At 42.7% G+C, this 16,347-nt stretch overlaps 1 protein-coding gene across 3 annotated transcripts in view; it reads left to right on the top strand.

The window, feature by feature from the left end:
* Positions 1 to 16,347, top strand: part of PATZ1 (POZ/BTB and AT hook containing zinc finger 1) — a 51,740-nt gene that overhangs the window by 24,511 nt on the left and 10,882 nt on the right. For all 3 annotated transcript variants that reach the window (XM_075341758.1, XM_075341756.1, XM_075341757.1), the window contains exon 4: positions 9,049 to 9,220. In XM_075341758.1, coding sequence (XP_075197873.1) covers positions 9,049 to 9,220 — 172 coding nt within the window. The remainder of the gene's footprint in view (positions 1 to 9,048; positions 9,221 to 16,347) is intronic.

Genomic DNA, 16,347 nt, shown 5'->3' with positions numbered 1-16,347 from the left:
CTTTTATGTTGAGGTGCCCATACTTTTGCACCGGTCAAATTTTGTTTAAAAGCGGATTGCACATTTTCTGTTAGTACAATAAACCTCATTTCAAACCAGAAATATTACTCAGTCCATCAGTTATTAGATATATGAAACTGAAATAGCTGTTGCAAAAACCCAAATTGTTATAAAGAAAAAAGGTTAACAATAATAGGGGTGCCCAAACTTTTTCATGTGACTGTATGAGGTAAAGGCAGAGCCATACTGTTACTAGGATGCTGAATCCAAGAATACCGTTTGTGGAAAGATGGGATGCTTGATTACTGAAATATCTTTAATTAAAATTACAGAAATGCCCTGCACCTTTGATTGACGTGTGCATCGGGTCCTCTGTGTATATTCCTCCTCCTGCGTCCTCTATGCCTCCATATCCCCCTGCTGTTGGCGGCACGTGCGCATTGCCACAGTAACTATGTCTTCATTAAAATGGCGCCGGAGTCCGATCATGCACATACTGCAATCTCAGGTGCTACTTTATTGAAGACACTACAGAGAACACTATGAGCGGCATCGGTGTGTGCGCAGACTTTTATTCTTTATTTTATATCTGCGCATGCGCCGATGCTGCCTGTAGTCGTTCTCCACAGTGTCTTCAATAAAATGGCGCCGGAGATCGAGGTTCGCATATGAATGTACTCCCCCCTGAAGTGACTTTCTGTACGCCAGATATTTTGGTGCACTTTTTTGCAGTGAAAAGTCAGAAAATAGTGAAAAGCATTTTATACTTTGCACAAAATTCATCAACCGTGTGCACCATTTTGAAGATCTTTACCTCAGAAAATGGCAGCAAACACAACAAAATAATAAAAAGTGAAACCCTAATGATGAATTGGGATCCTAGTCTTTTATATGCAGCTATAAAAGTAATGATTTAGGGTGCTTCCTTTTTCTCATTTATATGGCATATGGAAATTAAAATAAAAGTGACTGCAGAATTTATTTGGCTGTATCTATTTGAGCTGTTACAGATCCAGCAGTTAAAGAAACAAAGCAATTGTTAGCTAGTGTAACTCGAGGCATACAGTAAGGATCAGTCTACACCAACTATGGGGCATATAGTTAAAGAATATACAGTCATATGAAACTGTTTGGGCACCCCTATTAATGTTAACCTTTTTTCTTTATAACAATTTGGGTTTTTGCAGCAGCTATTTCAGTTTCATATATCTAATAACTGATGGACTCAGTAATATTTCTGGATTGAAATGAGGTTTATTGTACTAACAGAAAATGTGCAATCCGCATTTAAACAAAATTTGACAGGTGCAAAAGTATGGGCACCTTAACATAAAAGTGACAATATTTTGTACATCCTCCTTTTGCAAAAATAACAGCCTCTAGTCGCTTCCTGTAGCTTTTAATGAGTTCCTGGATTCTGGATGAAGGTATTTTTGACCATTCCTGTTTACAATACAATTCCAGTTCAGTTAAGTTTGATGGTCGCCGAGCATGGACAGCACGCTTCAAATCATCCCACAGATGTTCAATGATATTCAGGTCTGGGGACTGGGATGGCCATTCCAGAACATAGTAATTGTTCCTCTGCATGAATGCCTGAGTAGATTTGGAGCGGTGTTTTGGATCATTGTCTTGCTGAAATATCCATCCCCTGCGTAACTTCAACTTCGTCACTGATTCTTGCACATTATTGTCAAGAATCTGCTGATACTGAGTTGAATCCATGCGACCCTCAACTTTAACAAGATTCCCGGTGCCGGCATTGGCCACACAGCCCCAAAGCAAGATGGAACCTCCACCAAATTTTACTGTGGGTAGCAAGTGCTTTTCTTGGAATGCCGTGTTTTTTTTGCCTCCGTGTTTTGTATGACCAAACAACTCAATCTTTGTTTCATCAGTCCACAGGACCTTCTTCCAAAATGTAACTGGCTTGTCCAAATGTGCTTTTGCATACCTCAGGCAACTCTGTTTGTGGCGTGCTTGCAGAAACGGCTTCTTTCGCATCACTCTCCCATACAGCTTCTCCTTGTGCAAAGTGCACTGTATTGTTGACCGATGCACATTGACACCATCTGCAGCAAGATGATGCTGCAGGTCTTTGGAGGTGGTCTGTGGATTGTCCTTGACTGTTCTCACCATTCTTCTTCTATGCCTTTCTGATATTTTTCTTGGCCTGCAACTTCTGGGCTTAACAAGAACTGTACCTGTGTTCTTCCATTTCCTTACTATGTTCCTCACAGTGGAAACTGACAGTTTAAATCTCTGAGACAACTTTTTGTATCCTTCCCCTGAACAACTATGTTGAATAATCTTTGTTTTCAGATCATTTGAGAGTTGTTTTGAGGAGCCCATGATGCCACTCTTCATAGGTGATTCAAATAGGAGAACAACTTGCAAGTGGCCACCTTAAATACCTTTTCTCATGATTGAATACACCTGCCTATGAAGTTCAAAGCTCAATGAGGTTACAAAACCAATTTAGTGCTTCAGTAAGTCAGTAAAAAATAGTTAGGAGTGTTCAAATCAAGAAATTGATAAGGGTGCCCATACTTTTGCACTGGTCAAATTTTGTTTAAATGCGGATTGCACATTTTCTGTTAGTACAATAAACCTAATTTCAATCCAGAAATATTACTGAGTCCATCAGTTATTAGATATATGAAACTGAAATAGCTGTTGCAAAAACCCAAATTGTTATAAAGAAAAAAGGTTAACATTAATAGGGGTGCCCAAACTTTTCCATATGACTGTATATACTTTTCCATATGACTGTATGGTATACTTCATTGCATGAGAAAAACATATGCACCAAAATAGATTTTTCTTTTCCTAAATATATAAAATTGTTATTAAAGGGGTTGTCCACTACCTGGACAAACCCTTCTCAATCCCCGAGTTCGTCCACATAAGAATAAAAGAAGCTTATATTAACCCTGTCGGCTGCAGTTCCAGTGGTGTCGAAACTCGCGTTCCCGAGGCTCACGTGACGTTATAACATGCGAGCCCTGAACCCAATCAGTAACGGCTTCTCTGTCCGGACATATAAGTAATTCCAATAAGTGAGTGGAAGCCTCAACTTTCACTTTCTATTAATTACTTAAGCATCTGAAGGCCAGCAGAGAGAAACCGGCGGTGATTGAGCACAGGGCTCGTGTGTCATAACAACGTCACGTGATCCTCGGGAGCACGAGTTCCTACACTGCTAGTCAGCAGCAGAGGTATGAGCTTTTTTATTTTTATGAGTGCTAACATGGGGAATGAGAAGGGGTTGTCCAAGTACTTGGCAACTCCTTTAAAACAACTCTTCTACTAGGAGTTAAAAATTACATGTAAGTCAGTACCTGTACATAATACAGATCTTAGTTCTGGAATCATTTTCTGATCAGTTCTATTAGGGCATAGCTGCAGGGGCGTAACTAGAGTTTGATGGGCCCCGGTGCAAAGTTCAGACCTGGGCCCCCCCTCCACGTACATCGACATTTAGGGTACAGGATAATGACACTGACACTCGGGGTACAGGATAATGATGCTGACACTTGGCTCTTACCCACAGCACCCAGATTTCCCATGATCTGAAATCCCTCTATCAGTACCCAGCTTTCCTATTTTCTGATATCCATCTTGTCCTCGGCACACTGCACCCAAGCTGGGTGCTGAGACATGATGTATAGCAGAGCATGGGAAAGCTGGGTGCTGAGAGAAGATGTATAGCAGAGCATGGGAAAGCTGGGTGCTGAGGGAAAAGAGCCTTTTTCCCTCAGCACAAAACGTTCCCATCCCCTGCTTGTATCTTTGTCCCCCCTTGTATATAGTTCTCCAAATACAATAATGGCACCCACATAGCCTTCCAAATAGCATAAAGGGTCCCACATAACACTTCATATATTAGAATACACTTCCATAGTCCTCCATGTATTATAATGCATTTCCCATAGTTCTCCATGCATTATAATTCACCCCATAGTACTCAATATATAATACTGCACCACATAGTCCTCCATATATTATAATGCACCCCCATAATCCTCCATGTATAAAGTAGCCCTTCAATTATTATCTTGAATTTCTCATAGTTTTCTATGTATTATATTTCACCCCATAGTTCTCCATGTATTATACTGCACCACATAGGCCTCCATATATTATAATGCAGCCCTATAGTCCTCCTTGTATAAAGTAGCCCTCCAATTATTATAATGAATTTCTCATAGTTCTCCATATATTATAATTCACCCCATAGTTCTCCATATATTATACTGCACCACATAGTCCCCAATGGTTTATAATGCACCCCCATAATCCATGTATAAGGTAGCCTCCATAGTCCTCCATATATTATAATGTAGCCCCCATAGTCCTATATGTATTATAACGCAACCCCATAAAACTTCATATTGCATTATGCAGCCCCATACTCCTCCATGCATAAGGCACCCCTATATTCCATGTATAAGGTGTCCTTCATTTTGTATTATGCAGCCCCCCCAGACCTCCATATATAATAATGCAGCCAGCCTCTCCAGGCCTCCATGTATAATAATGCAGCCAGCCTCCTCAGGCCTCCATGTATAATGTAGCAGCCAGCTTCTCCAGGCCTCCATGTATAACAATGCACCCAGCCTCCTCAGGCCTCCATGTATAATATAGCACCCAGTCTCTCCAGACCACCTCCATGTATAACAATGCATCCAGCCTCCTCAGGCCTCCATGTATAATATAGCAGCCAGCCTCTCCAGGCCTCCATGTATAACAATGCACCCAGCCTCCTCAGGCCTCCATGTATAATGCAGTATCTCTAGGCCTCCATGTATAATAATGCAGCTTCCCCAGACCTCCATGTATAAAGCAGCCTCTCCAGGCCTCCATGTATAATAATGCAGCCACCCCAGACCTCCATATATAATGCAGCCTCCCCAGACCTCCATGTATAAAGCAGCCTCTACAGGCCTCCATGTATAAAGCAGCCTCTCCAGGCCTCCATATATAATGCAGCCTCCTCAGACCTCCATGTATAAAGCAGCCTCTACAGGCCTCCATGTATAAAGCAGCCTCTCCAGGCCTCCATATATAATGCAGCCTCCTCAGACCTCCATGTATAAAGCAGCCTCTACAGGCCTCCATGTATAAAGCAGCCTCTCCAGGCTTCCATATACAATAATGCAGCTTCCCCAGAACTGCCTTCCCAAGCCTCTGGCCATCGTTTACTCACTTATATTAAAAAAAAAAAAACAAGTACTCACCTTCTCTCTTCCTTCCACCGCTGCTGTCTTCCCCGCTGCTCGTTCTCCCGGTGCTGCGGTCGGCGTCCTCCTGTCCTGCACTCTGTGCACTCAGCACAGCAGTCGCTCGGGAGTGACGTCATCGCACAGGGGGAGAATGGTGATGCATAGCGCGGCACCGGTCGCGCTATGCTTCATCATTACTGTGCGCGGTGACTGGGGAGACGCTGCAGCCGCTGACACCAGGCAGGGGGCCCCGGTGCCGCCGCTGACAACAGGCAGGGGGGCCCGGTGGCGGCAGCGGGTCAAATAGCGGCCGCGAGGTCTGTGACAGATCAGCGCAGCTCCTCTCACGCTGACAGGAGCTGGCTGCTGATCTGCCTGGCGGCCACCGGGCCCCTAACCTCCCGGGCCCGGTCGCGATCGTGACCGCTGCGACCGCGGTAGTTACGCCACTGCATAGCTGTTACCTGTGACTACAGTTGTGTCTTCAGCTAGTCTGGGATAGTCTAAGACACACCTCCGTATCTTATCATTGGTTCAGGCAGTTTCTCTCTGCTTCCCTGTAGTTTTGCTTCCTCTGATTGGCTGCTTTGAATAAACACAAGTTTTTGAATTGCTCATGTAGAAGTTATAGTGCATGGAGAAATTATTTCTATCACAGCCAGAATGATTGTAAAGACTGATTACTAGGCTACCAGTGACAAAAGCTTGATCATTTCTCACATATATACTAGGAAAAATGGGACTGAGGCTTTTCGCCGGATTCGGCGCACTCCAGTACAGTGTATGCAGTACAATGGCAGCGCGACAAGATCCGGTCACATGCTGTCATGTGACAGGAGCATGTGACCCGAAAGTTGCTGCGCTGCCATTGTACAGTATTACACTGTATTAGAGTCCACTGAATCCAGCAAATCGGCGAAAAGCCGGATCTGTGAAACCGGCCTTAGTAAGTGGGAACCTGGAGGGTTTCTTTAAGCAATCGATTATGTCAGGAGTGTAAGCTAGAGATTCAGATCGGGGATGTTGGGGCACCTGAGTGGGCCTCTTACCAAGTAACCTTGATTACAACTATGGTGGCACACCCTTATAGTGGGTATGCGGGAGCCTCACCAGATGACCGCACTGTTACTGAAATTAAATTGCAATACAAAGAGTAACACCAATATTACTGCCATACAGTGACCATATAGTGGTAGAGATCAGTCCTGCAGAACATATAAGAGATTACAGTACAGTTATAGATGGTGACTTATAGCTGACTTTCTTTCTGATGGATCACTTTCCTATGTTTTCCATTCAGCCCAGAGGGACATGACAACTTCAGCCACGACTGGTCTGCAGAATTTACAACAAGGACACATCTGACTTCTCATATTTTTAGCATTGTCCCCATCTATTCCCAACCTGCACAAACTCCTCATACTGCGGTCAACCAAAATGCTGTGCCGCTGCTGTCGTATGTGTACCTATTACTACACCTACTGTGTGGTACTAAAAGAGGGTTTCTCTTACTACCCAACTTAACAATGTCCACTACTGTTCCCGCTACAAAGTAAAACGCCTCCTTTGTGCCCTCTAGATGGTAAAACAAACCTTTAGAATATATTATAGCCCTGTGCCAGTGCCCTGGAAAACAATGCCCAAGTTTTGTCCCCTAGAAAATAATAATGCACCCTGAGTGCCCCTTTAACCCCTTCACGACCTATGACGTACCAGCACGTCATAGATCGTGTAGCTTGCTTTGATACGGGATCACACGCTAAGCCCGCAAATTTTTTGCATATTACCTGCTCCCATCGGCGGCCCTGTGATGTGATCAGGGGTGCTGATGGGTTGTTATGACAGCCGGAGGTCAGCTGATGACCTGTGTCACTGTCATGACGTAGTTCCTGTGAATGTTGGCTGAGCACCGGCGTTCATAGGAACACAGCATTTGTGCTGTACAGAGTGGTGTTGAAGCACCACTCTGTATAACACAAGCTATCGGAGTATATCAGCTTTACGTCCCCTAAGGGGACTAGTAAAAACAAAAGGTTTAACAAAAATATGAAGAAAAAAATAAAAAAAAACATAAAAGTTAAAATAACCCCCATTTTGCTGCCCACTGAAAAAAAAATAAAAACCTGATAAAAAATACACATATTTGGTATTGCCACGTTCATGAATGCCTGATCTATCAAATTATAAAATAAATTAATTTGATTGGTAAACAGCATAAGTGGAAAACACAAGAATTACGGTTTTTTTCACCCCCACAACATTGCGATAAAATATATGATGCTTATACAGCTCTTCTCTACACCGTATGATGTCACCGTGGCTATCCTCTGCACAGTATGATGGGCCCACAGCTCTCCTATAAACAGTATCATGTCACCATAGCTCCCCTATAGAAAATATAATGCCCACACAGCTCTCTATACACTGTATAATGGACCCACAGCTCCCCTCTACACTGTATGATGTTCCCACAGCTCCCTTCTACACAGTCTGATGTCACCACAGCTCCCCTCTACACACTAAGATGTTCCACAGCTCCCCCTCTCTATAATATAATGTCCCAATAGCTCCCCTCTACACTGTATAATGGGTCCACAGCTCCCCTCTACACTATATGCTGAGCTTACAGCTCCCCTCTACATAATATGATGTTCCCACAGCTCACTTCTATACAATATGATATCCCCAAAGCTCCCCTCTACACAGTATGATGTTTCCACAGCTCCCCTCTACACAGTATGATGTCCCCACAGCTCCCCAATGTCCCCACAGATCCTTTCTAAACAATATGATGTTCCCACAGCTCACTTCTACACAATACGATATCTCAGTAGCTCTCCTCTAGACTGTATCATGGACCCACAGCTCCCCTCTACACAGTATGATGTCCCCACAGCTAACCTCTATACAATATGATGTTCTCCCAGTTCCTCGCTTCATAATATATCTCCACAGCTCCCCTCTACATAATATGTTGTTCCCACAGCTCCCCTCTACATAATATGTTGTTCCCACTGCTTCACTCTACACAATATGATAACCCCACAGCTCCCCCTTCACAGTATGATGTTCACACAGCTCCTCTCTTCACAGAATGATGGGACCACAGCTTTCCTCTACACAGTATGATGTCCCCACAGCTCACTTCTACACAATACGATATCCCAGTAGCTCTCCTCTAGACTGTATGATGGACCCACAGCTCCCCTCTACACAGTATGATGTCCCCACAGCTAACCTCTATACAATGTGATGTTCTCCCAGTTCCTCGCTTCATAATATATCTCCACAGCTCCCCTCTACACAATATGTTTTTCCCACAGCTCCCCTCTACATAATATGTTGTTCCCACTGCTCCCCTCTACATAATGTTGTTCCCACAGCTCCCCTCTACATAATATGTTGTTCGCACTGCTCCACTCTACACAATATGATAACCCCACAGCTCCCCCTTCACAGTATGATGTTCACACAGCTCCTCTCTTCACAGAATGATGGGACCACAGCTTTCCTCTACACAGTATGATGTCCAAACAACTCCCATCTGTATAATATGATGTCCCTACAGCTCCCCTATACACAGTATAATGCCCCCAAAACTGTATGATGCCCCCATGGTAGTCCCCACACCGTGTGATGGCCTCTTAGTAGCCCCCACTCTTTATAATTCTTCCTGAAAAATTTGATAGCGTGTCTGACACAAATGTAAACAAATCCTTAGATAGAAGATAAATGATATTATCAATATACTGTATATAAAATACATCAACTTTGTAAATTTCATCTAAAAATATGGTAACTGCTGACACAATTTCTGTTTCAGACGTGTAACGCATCCTTTGCTACCCGGGACCGATTGCGCTCACACCTGGCATGTCATGAGGATAAAGTTCCATGTCAGGTGTGCGGGAAATACTTAAGAGCTGCGTATATGGCCGACCATCTGAAGAAACACACTGAAGGACCTAGCAACTTTTGCACCATCTGTAACCGAGGTAACTACAGGGTGTATCCATTGTAAGCAGCATTTCATGTCAGGAAATGGCGCGGTACATTGAAGTCTTTCTATATGTCTACTTTTTACTGTTCTTTGCTGAAACAGACATCACCAAGTTTGTAGTTTGGTATATAATAGACTGTAAGGAAGTGATATTATCCATAATAACTTTATTTCTATGGCGCAGCACTTTACAAATCACAGGAAACTTGCAAACAATATCAGCCATTACAGAATAACACAGAATTCAGCAAGTCAGACAAGACACATGAGGCCGTGCTCCCAAGAGCTCACAATCTAGGAGTTAATGGGGGGGGCACAAAAAGTAAAAACTGCTTGTATTGTATGATTCAGCCCTTATTAGTATAAAGAAGCGTATTCATGTAAAGCTGCATCAGCTCATATCTCTGTATCTCAAGATACAAAAGTGCTACTAAGTGCATGGAGGATGTGGGAAATGGGTGATAGGAGGGACCAGATTCTAATCAAAATGTAGGAAGGGAAAACAGGGAACAGTTAAATTGGCTTGTATAAAAAAAACAACAGTTTTTTAGGTCACACTAAAAATGTGAATATTGGGAATTAATTGGATTGAATGTCTGGGATAGAGCATTCCAGAGATCATGCGCAGCATGAGAAAAATCTTCAATATACGAATGGGAGGTTGGGATTATTATTTATTATGCTCTTATATAGCGCATTTAAATAAGTATTCAACCTGTCACCAATTTTTTAAGTGAACATATTTCTAAAGATGCTATTGACATGAAATTCTCAGCAGATGTCGGTAACAACCCATCCAATCCACAGTCAAAGATATTCAAACCATAGATGTCCAGAAATGTACGTATAATAATGAGAAATACAAGGAAACTAGAAGGAAACAGCGCAATAGGGTCTTATCTAGTAAGGAACATGGTGAATATACAGTTAGGTCCAGAAATATTTGGACAGTGATACAAGTTTTGTTATTTTAGCTGTTTACAAAAACATGTTCAGAAATACAATTATATATATAATATGGGCTGAAAGTGCACACTCCCAGCTGCAATATGAGAGTTTTCACATCCAAATCGGAGAAAGGGTTTAGGAATCATAGCTCTGTAATGCATAGCCTCCTCTTTTTCAAGGGACCAAAAGTAATTGGACAAGGGACTCTAAGGGCTGCAATTAACTCTGAAGGCGTCTCCCTCGTTAACCTGTAATCAATGAAGTAGTTAAAAGGTCTGGGGTTGATTACAGGTGTGTGGTTTTCAATTTGGAAGCTGTTGCTGTGACCAGACAACATGCGGTCTAAGGAACTCTCAATTGAGGTGAAGCAGAACATCCTGAGGCTGAAAAAAAAGAAAAAATCCATCAGAGAGATAGCAGACATGCTTGGAGTAGCAAAATCAACAGTCGGGTACATTCTGAGAAAAAAGGAATTGACTGGTGAGCTTGGGAACTCAAAAAGGCCTGGGCGTCCACGGATGACAACAGTGGTGGATGATCGCCGCATACTTTCTTTGGTGAAGAAGAACCCGTTCACAACATCAACTGAAGTCCAGAACACTCTCAGTGAAGTAGGTGTATCTGTCTCTAAGTCAACAGTAAAGAGAAGACTCCATGAAAGTAAATACAAAGGGTTCACATCTAGGTGCAAACCATTCATCAATTCCAAAAATAGACAGGCCAGAGTTAAATTTGCTGAAAAACACCTCATGAAGCCAGCTCAGTTCTGGAAAAGTATTCTATGGACAGATGAGACAAAGATCAACCTGTACCAGAATGATGGGAAGAAAAAAGTTTGGAGAAGAAAGGGAACGGCACATGATCCAAGGCACACCACATCCTCTGTAAAACATGGTGGAGGCAACGTGATGGCATGGGCATGCATGGCTTTCAATGGCACTGGGTCACTTGTGTTTATTGATGACATAACAGCAGACAAGAGTAGCCGGATGAATTCTGAAGTGTACCGGGATATACTTTCAGCCCAGATTCAGCCAAATGCCGCAAAGTTGATCGGACGGCGCTTCATAGTACAGATGGACAATGACCCCAAGCATACAGCCAAAGCTACCCAGGAGTTCATGAGTGCAAAAAAGTGGAACATTCTGCAATGGCCAAGTGAATCACCAGATCTTAACCCAATTGAGCATGCATTTCACTTGCTCAAATCCAGACTTAAGACGGAAAGACCCACAAACAAGCAAGACCTGAAGGCTGCGGCTGTAAAGGCCTGGCAAAGCATTAAGAAGGAGGAAACCCAGCGTTTGGTGATGTCCATGGGTTCCAGACTTAAGGCAGTGATTGCCTCCAAAGGATTCGCAACAAAATATTGAAAATAAAAATATTTTGTTTGGGTTTGGTTTATTTGTCCAATTACTTTTGACCTCCTAAAATGTGGAGTATTTGTAAAGAAATGTGTACAATTCCTACAATTTCTATCAGATATTTTTGTTCAAACCTTCAAATTAAACGTTACAATCTGCACTTGAATTCTGTTGTAGAGGTTTCATTTCAAATCCAATGTGGTGGCATGCAGAGCCCAACTCGCGAAAATTGTGTCACTGTCCAAATATTTCTGGACCTAACTGTATAAGCTCTATTCGTCAAAAAATAAAATATCACAGCTCCCAGAATATAGTGAAGAAAATAATATTTATTATATAAAAGCATTTTTACTGTGTGATAGCAAAACATAATAAAACTTATATAAATCTGGTATTGCTGTAATCGTACCGACCTGAAGAGTGAAACAGTCTTATCACTAATACCACACAATGAACTAAGCAAAAATAAAAAACTATTCTTGTACTCCTGTACTAATCTGCTGCCATCTACTAGAATGACGAAGATGAAATGAGGGTGAATATTTCAGCGAGACCATGATCCCAAACATACAGCCAAGGAAACTATTTGTTACAGAAAAAGAAAATAAAGCTGCTAGAATGGCCCAATTACCTGACCTGAATCCAATAGAAAGGAACTAAAGCTCAGCATTCATTGAAGGAGCCCAAAGAACCATCCGGATTTGAAGAGTGTTTGTGTGGAAGAATGGGCCAAACTCACACCTGAGCAATGCATGCGACTAGTTTCTCCATACAGAAGGCGTCTTGAAGGTGTCATCGCCAACACGTTTTGTACAAAGTATTAAATATATTCCTGTGTCATTTCTTATTATTACACCACTGAATTTATGGACACCTATGGTTTGATTTCTTTGCCTGTATGCATTGCATGGGTTGTTCCCAACATCTGGTGAGAATTTCATGTCAATATCCCCTTTAAAAATATATTTAAAAAATTGGTGTTCAGTACTTAATTCAGTCACTGTATGGCTGGTTTCAGACGTCCGTGTTTATTTAAGTACCAGTCACACACATGGTTATGGTCATACGTGTGTCTCACGTGTGACATCCGTGTTTGCATATGTGCGACAGGTACCGGAGAAAACACGGGTCTGTGAAATAAAAAGATTTTTCATATTTACCTGCTTTCTCCGGCTTAGCTGCCTCCCGCTCCTGACTGCCGCTCATTATATTCATCGATTATTCACCGCACCCAAGACCTGGAAGCCAGAGCATCGCGGGTACAGCAAGGGATACAGCACCGCCAAGGACAGGCAAGTATTCTTCAGCACAGTGACATCCAGGAGGTCATCGAAGTTCCCAATGAATTCTGACATCCTGATGACATCCACGCTACAGCTTCATGGGTTCATCAGAGTTCACTGGGAACTGTGATGAGTCCCCGATGCTGTCCCCGCAATGTTCCGGCTTCTAGGTTCTCACCACACACACAAACACTGATCACATATACACACATATGTATACACACATAGCAGACACACATGGATACACCGAGCGCATACACACATAGTGCATATGCATGTGTATACACACACACACACACACACTGCTGTACACTTACCCAGCGATGCGGTACTGAAGTTCCCAGCCCTCCTCCACAGTGCACTGAATATTCAGTGAGTATAATGAGCGGCGATAAGGAGCGGGAGGCAGCAGAGCCGGAGACAGTATCGCTGGAGAGAACTAAATATAGAAAATATTTTTATTAAAAAGACCCATATTTTCTCCGGTATGTGTTACACTGATGTCACAAGGATCACATCAGTGTGCGATCCGTGTGACATCCATGCTGCCAGAGATGCCTGCGTGTGTGCGTGTGGGGTCATGAAAGGTCACACGGTCCGTGTATGAGGCACATCAGAGAATAACATGGGTACATGTGACATCCGTGTTAAAAACGGATGTCACACGTACCTAAAACACGGACGTCTTAAACCAGCCTATTCTGCAGTGCTTTACAAACATTATCACTTCCCCATTGTGGCTCACAATCAAAATTTCCTATTGGTATTACTTTTAAGTAAAGGATGGAAAAAAACATGCAAACTAGAGGAGAACATACATCCTCGTGGGATTTAAATGCAGGAGCCCTGTCCTGCAAAGTAACAGTTCTAACCCCTGAGCCACCAAGCTCACTGCGCTGTGCATTGTGAAGGATATTAGTCTACGATTAATAGTCTCCATGAATTCCTATCACTACCGATCTGCAACTGCAACTAAGCACACGTACGGATGCACTGCTGTGCCTGGACAGGCTTTAAAGAACCCTTTGTTCACCTGAACAATCTGGTTCCTTGGGGCTTGGACACCACTAGTTATACATTGGTCAGTCTCCAGTAATTTTTCTCAGAATACCCCTTTCATAGGTTTTCTGTATTGATGTAAATATATCTTAATCATTGACCTATATTGAGTATATGCTATACTCTTGTAATTTTACCTTTCCAAGACCTTTGCTTGCTGTTGGCAAACAAATATATCTATTTTTTAAATGCAGTCTAAACCTCTTTGTTCACAATGTTCTGCTCATACTGCTGCTTAGTCTATTAAGGTATATTCAGACGGTGCAGATGTTTCTGTGATGTTCCACTGATCTGAGTGGGGTTACAGGTATCCATGCACAGGCCTGTCTGGTGATGTTTGCGGCCATAGCCGGATATGACAGAAGGAGAACAGTTGAGCAGGATGTCTTAAGTAAATACAGAATAAGGGTTCCTTTACACATCAGTGATTTTTGTTCATATATGGAAAAAATTTCCGAGTTTCATCACTGTTTTTGATCAGACTGTCATCAGAGTTTGGTCAAAGTTTCATCAGTTTTCTAGGATGAGACAAATAACTCACGGAAACAGTCTGTGAAAACCAGATAGTACATAGATGGCGTCCTAGTGCTTACCGTTTTTATGTTTTCTTTCACGGATCCGGAGACTGTTATTGGTGAGTTTGATGCAGTAGACAAAGATGCTTAGGTGAGCACCATAAAAAATAATGCATATAGAGCGAGTGCACAGGAAACTGTGTATAAATGTATGATTAAAAGACAAAGAATATACACCCACAAAAATCCTGGCACATCCAAGAATTAAACTTTTATTATACAATCAAGAAAAACTAAACAAGCAAAAACTCATTAAAACATTTACAATAGCAAAGAAAGCCAAGAAATTTCCATTTTAGCATGTGATAAAACTAAAAATGGGAAACATAAACACATTTAATGCCCAAAATCGTGGACTGTTAAGGCCTAAGACACATGGCATGAAAATCGGATTGAGTGGAATGTGATAAAACATCGCATTCCCCTCGGACCAATTCTAGCCTGTGTGTCAGCACCCATGAGCGATTATTTTCTCAGCCCTAATCGGACCGAGAAAACAATTGCAGCATTTTGCGGGTGTAATGCGATCATTGTTTCTCGCGCACCCATTCAAGTCTATGGGGAGAGAGAAAAATCGCACTGCACTGCACAGTACACCAGTGTACCGCGAGTGCAAAGCGAGAATGGCAATAGCCGTCAACAGAGGAGAGAGGGAGATAAATCCCTCCCTCCCCTCCGCAGCGTCGGCCCACCACTCCTCAGAGGCGGCCCGCCTCCTGCAGCTGTGACACTCGGCTCCTGCTGTACTGCCAGCGTGACCCGAGTGTCATGCCAGGGGATCGCAGTAATCCATGTGTGGCCTCAGCCTCAGAAAGTCCCCACACTAATATAAAACATCCAAAAAACATAACATGAGATAATCACAGAAATCTAACACACCAAAGACCAGGGGTCTCAAACTCTGCTAGGGCCCCACACAGATAAAAAATAATTTGGGGAGGCCGCATTCATTGCAGGAGAAAGTGACATTTTTATTGGTGCCATATTTATTTTCTCTCTACACCTCTGGATCACAGTTTTTGAACATTCTTTGCTCATTTATTATAACAAACGTGTACTTTTTTTGTGTGTGAATATGTGTGTATGTATGTATGTATGCATGTATATATATACAGTAAATATATCTTTCTTGTACGTAATATAGTTTTAATATCAAAGCTAATTCTCTAAAACAGAGACAAGGTTGTGCCTATAGTCCAGTAATTCAGCAATACAAAGCAAGGACTAAAACTTAACTTTTACTATATATCTTTAAAATCTTCCATGAATATACAAAACGTGTAGCGCATAAATATAAAGTGCAAATAAACAAATTGTCCACGATTTCACCCAATCCTTCTCCACGAGTGGATACACCATACACCCTAATATGGTGTATGAAAATCCACAGGCGGAAGATACCGTAAACTTGCTAGTCCAAGGGTAGATGATTAAAGCTAACCCCTGTCATGCCCCATGTAGATACTTCTGCCCAGACAAGGGCAGCAACCAAGCGTGATGGCTGTCCAAAAAGCAAATAAGGCCCTCCCAATGCGTTTCCCTCTCAGGTCAGAGAATTCATCAGAGGTGATAAGAGAAGGAATAAGGCTACTTTCACACATCCAGCTGTAGCAGTGCGGCACAATCCAGCGCTCTGCTGAAAAAACGAAACCGGGTTTTTTTGCCGCCGGTTTCGTGTTTTCCAGCATTGACTTGCATTGGCGCCGCATTGTGCCGCATGGGCTTGCGTTCCGTCCAGTTTTTGCCGATCCAGCAAAAAAAAACGCGCTGCGGCGCATTTTTCAATGCATGCCTATGGATGCCGGATGCGGCGCGATGCAGCAAGAACCGCATCCGGCCGCCGCATGCGGTTTCTTCCACTGCGCATGCTCAGTAGCGTGCCGCAACCGGAAA

This window comes from Anomaloglossus baeobatrachus, chromosome 1 (genome assembly GCF_048569485.1).
Source record: "Anomaloglossus baeobatrachus isolate aAnoBae1 chromosome 1, aAnoBae1.hap1, whole genome shotgun sequence".
Taxonomy (NCBI): Eukaryota; Metazoa; Chordata; class Amphibia; order Anura; family Aromobatidae; genus Anomaloglossus; species Anomaloglossus baeobatrachus.
Note: the sequence above shows the minus strand (reverse complement) of the source record. Positions and strands in the feature narration are given on the sequence as shown.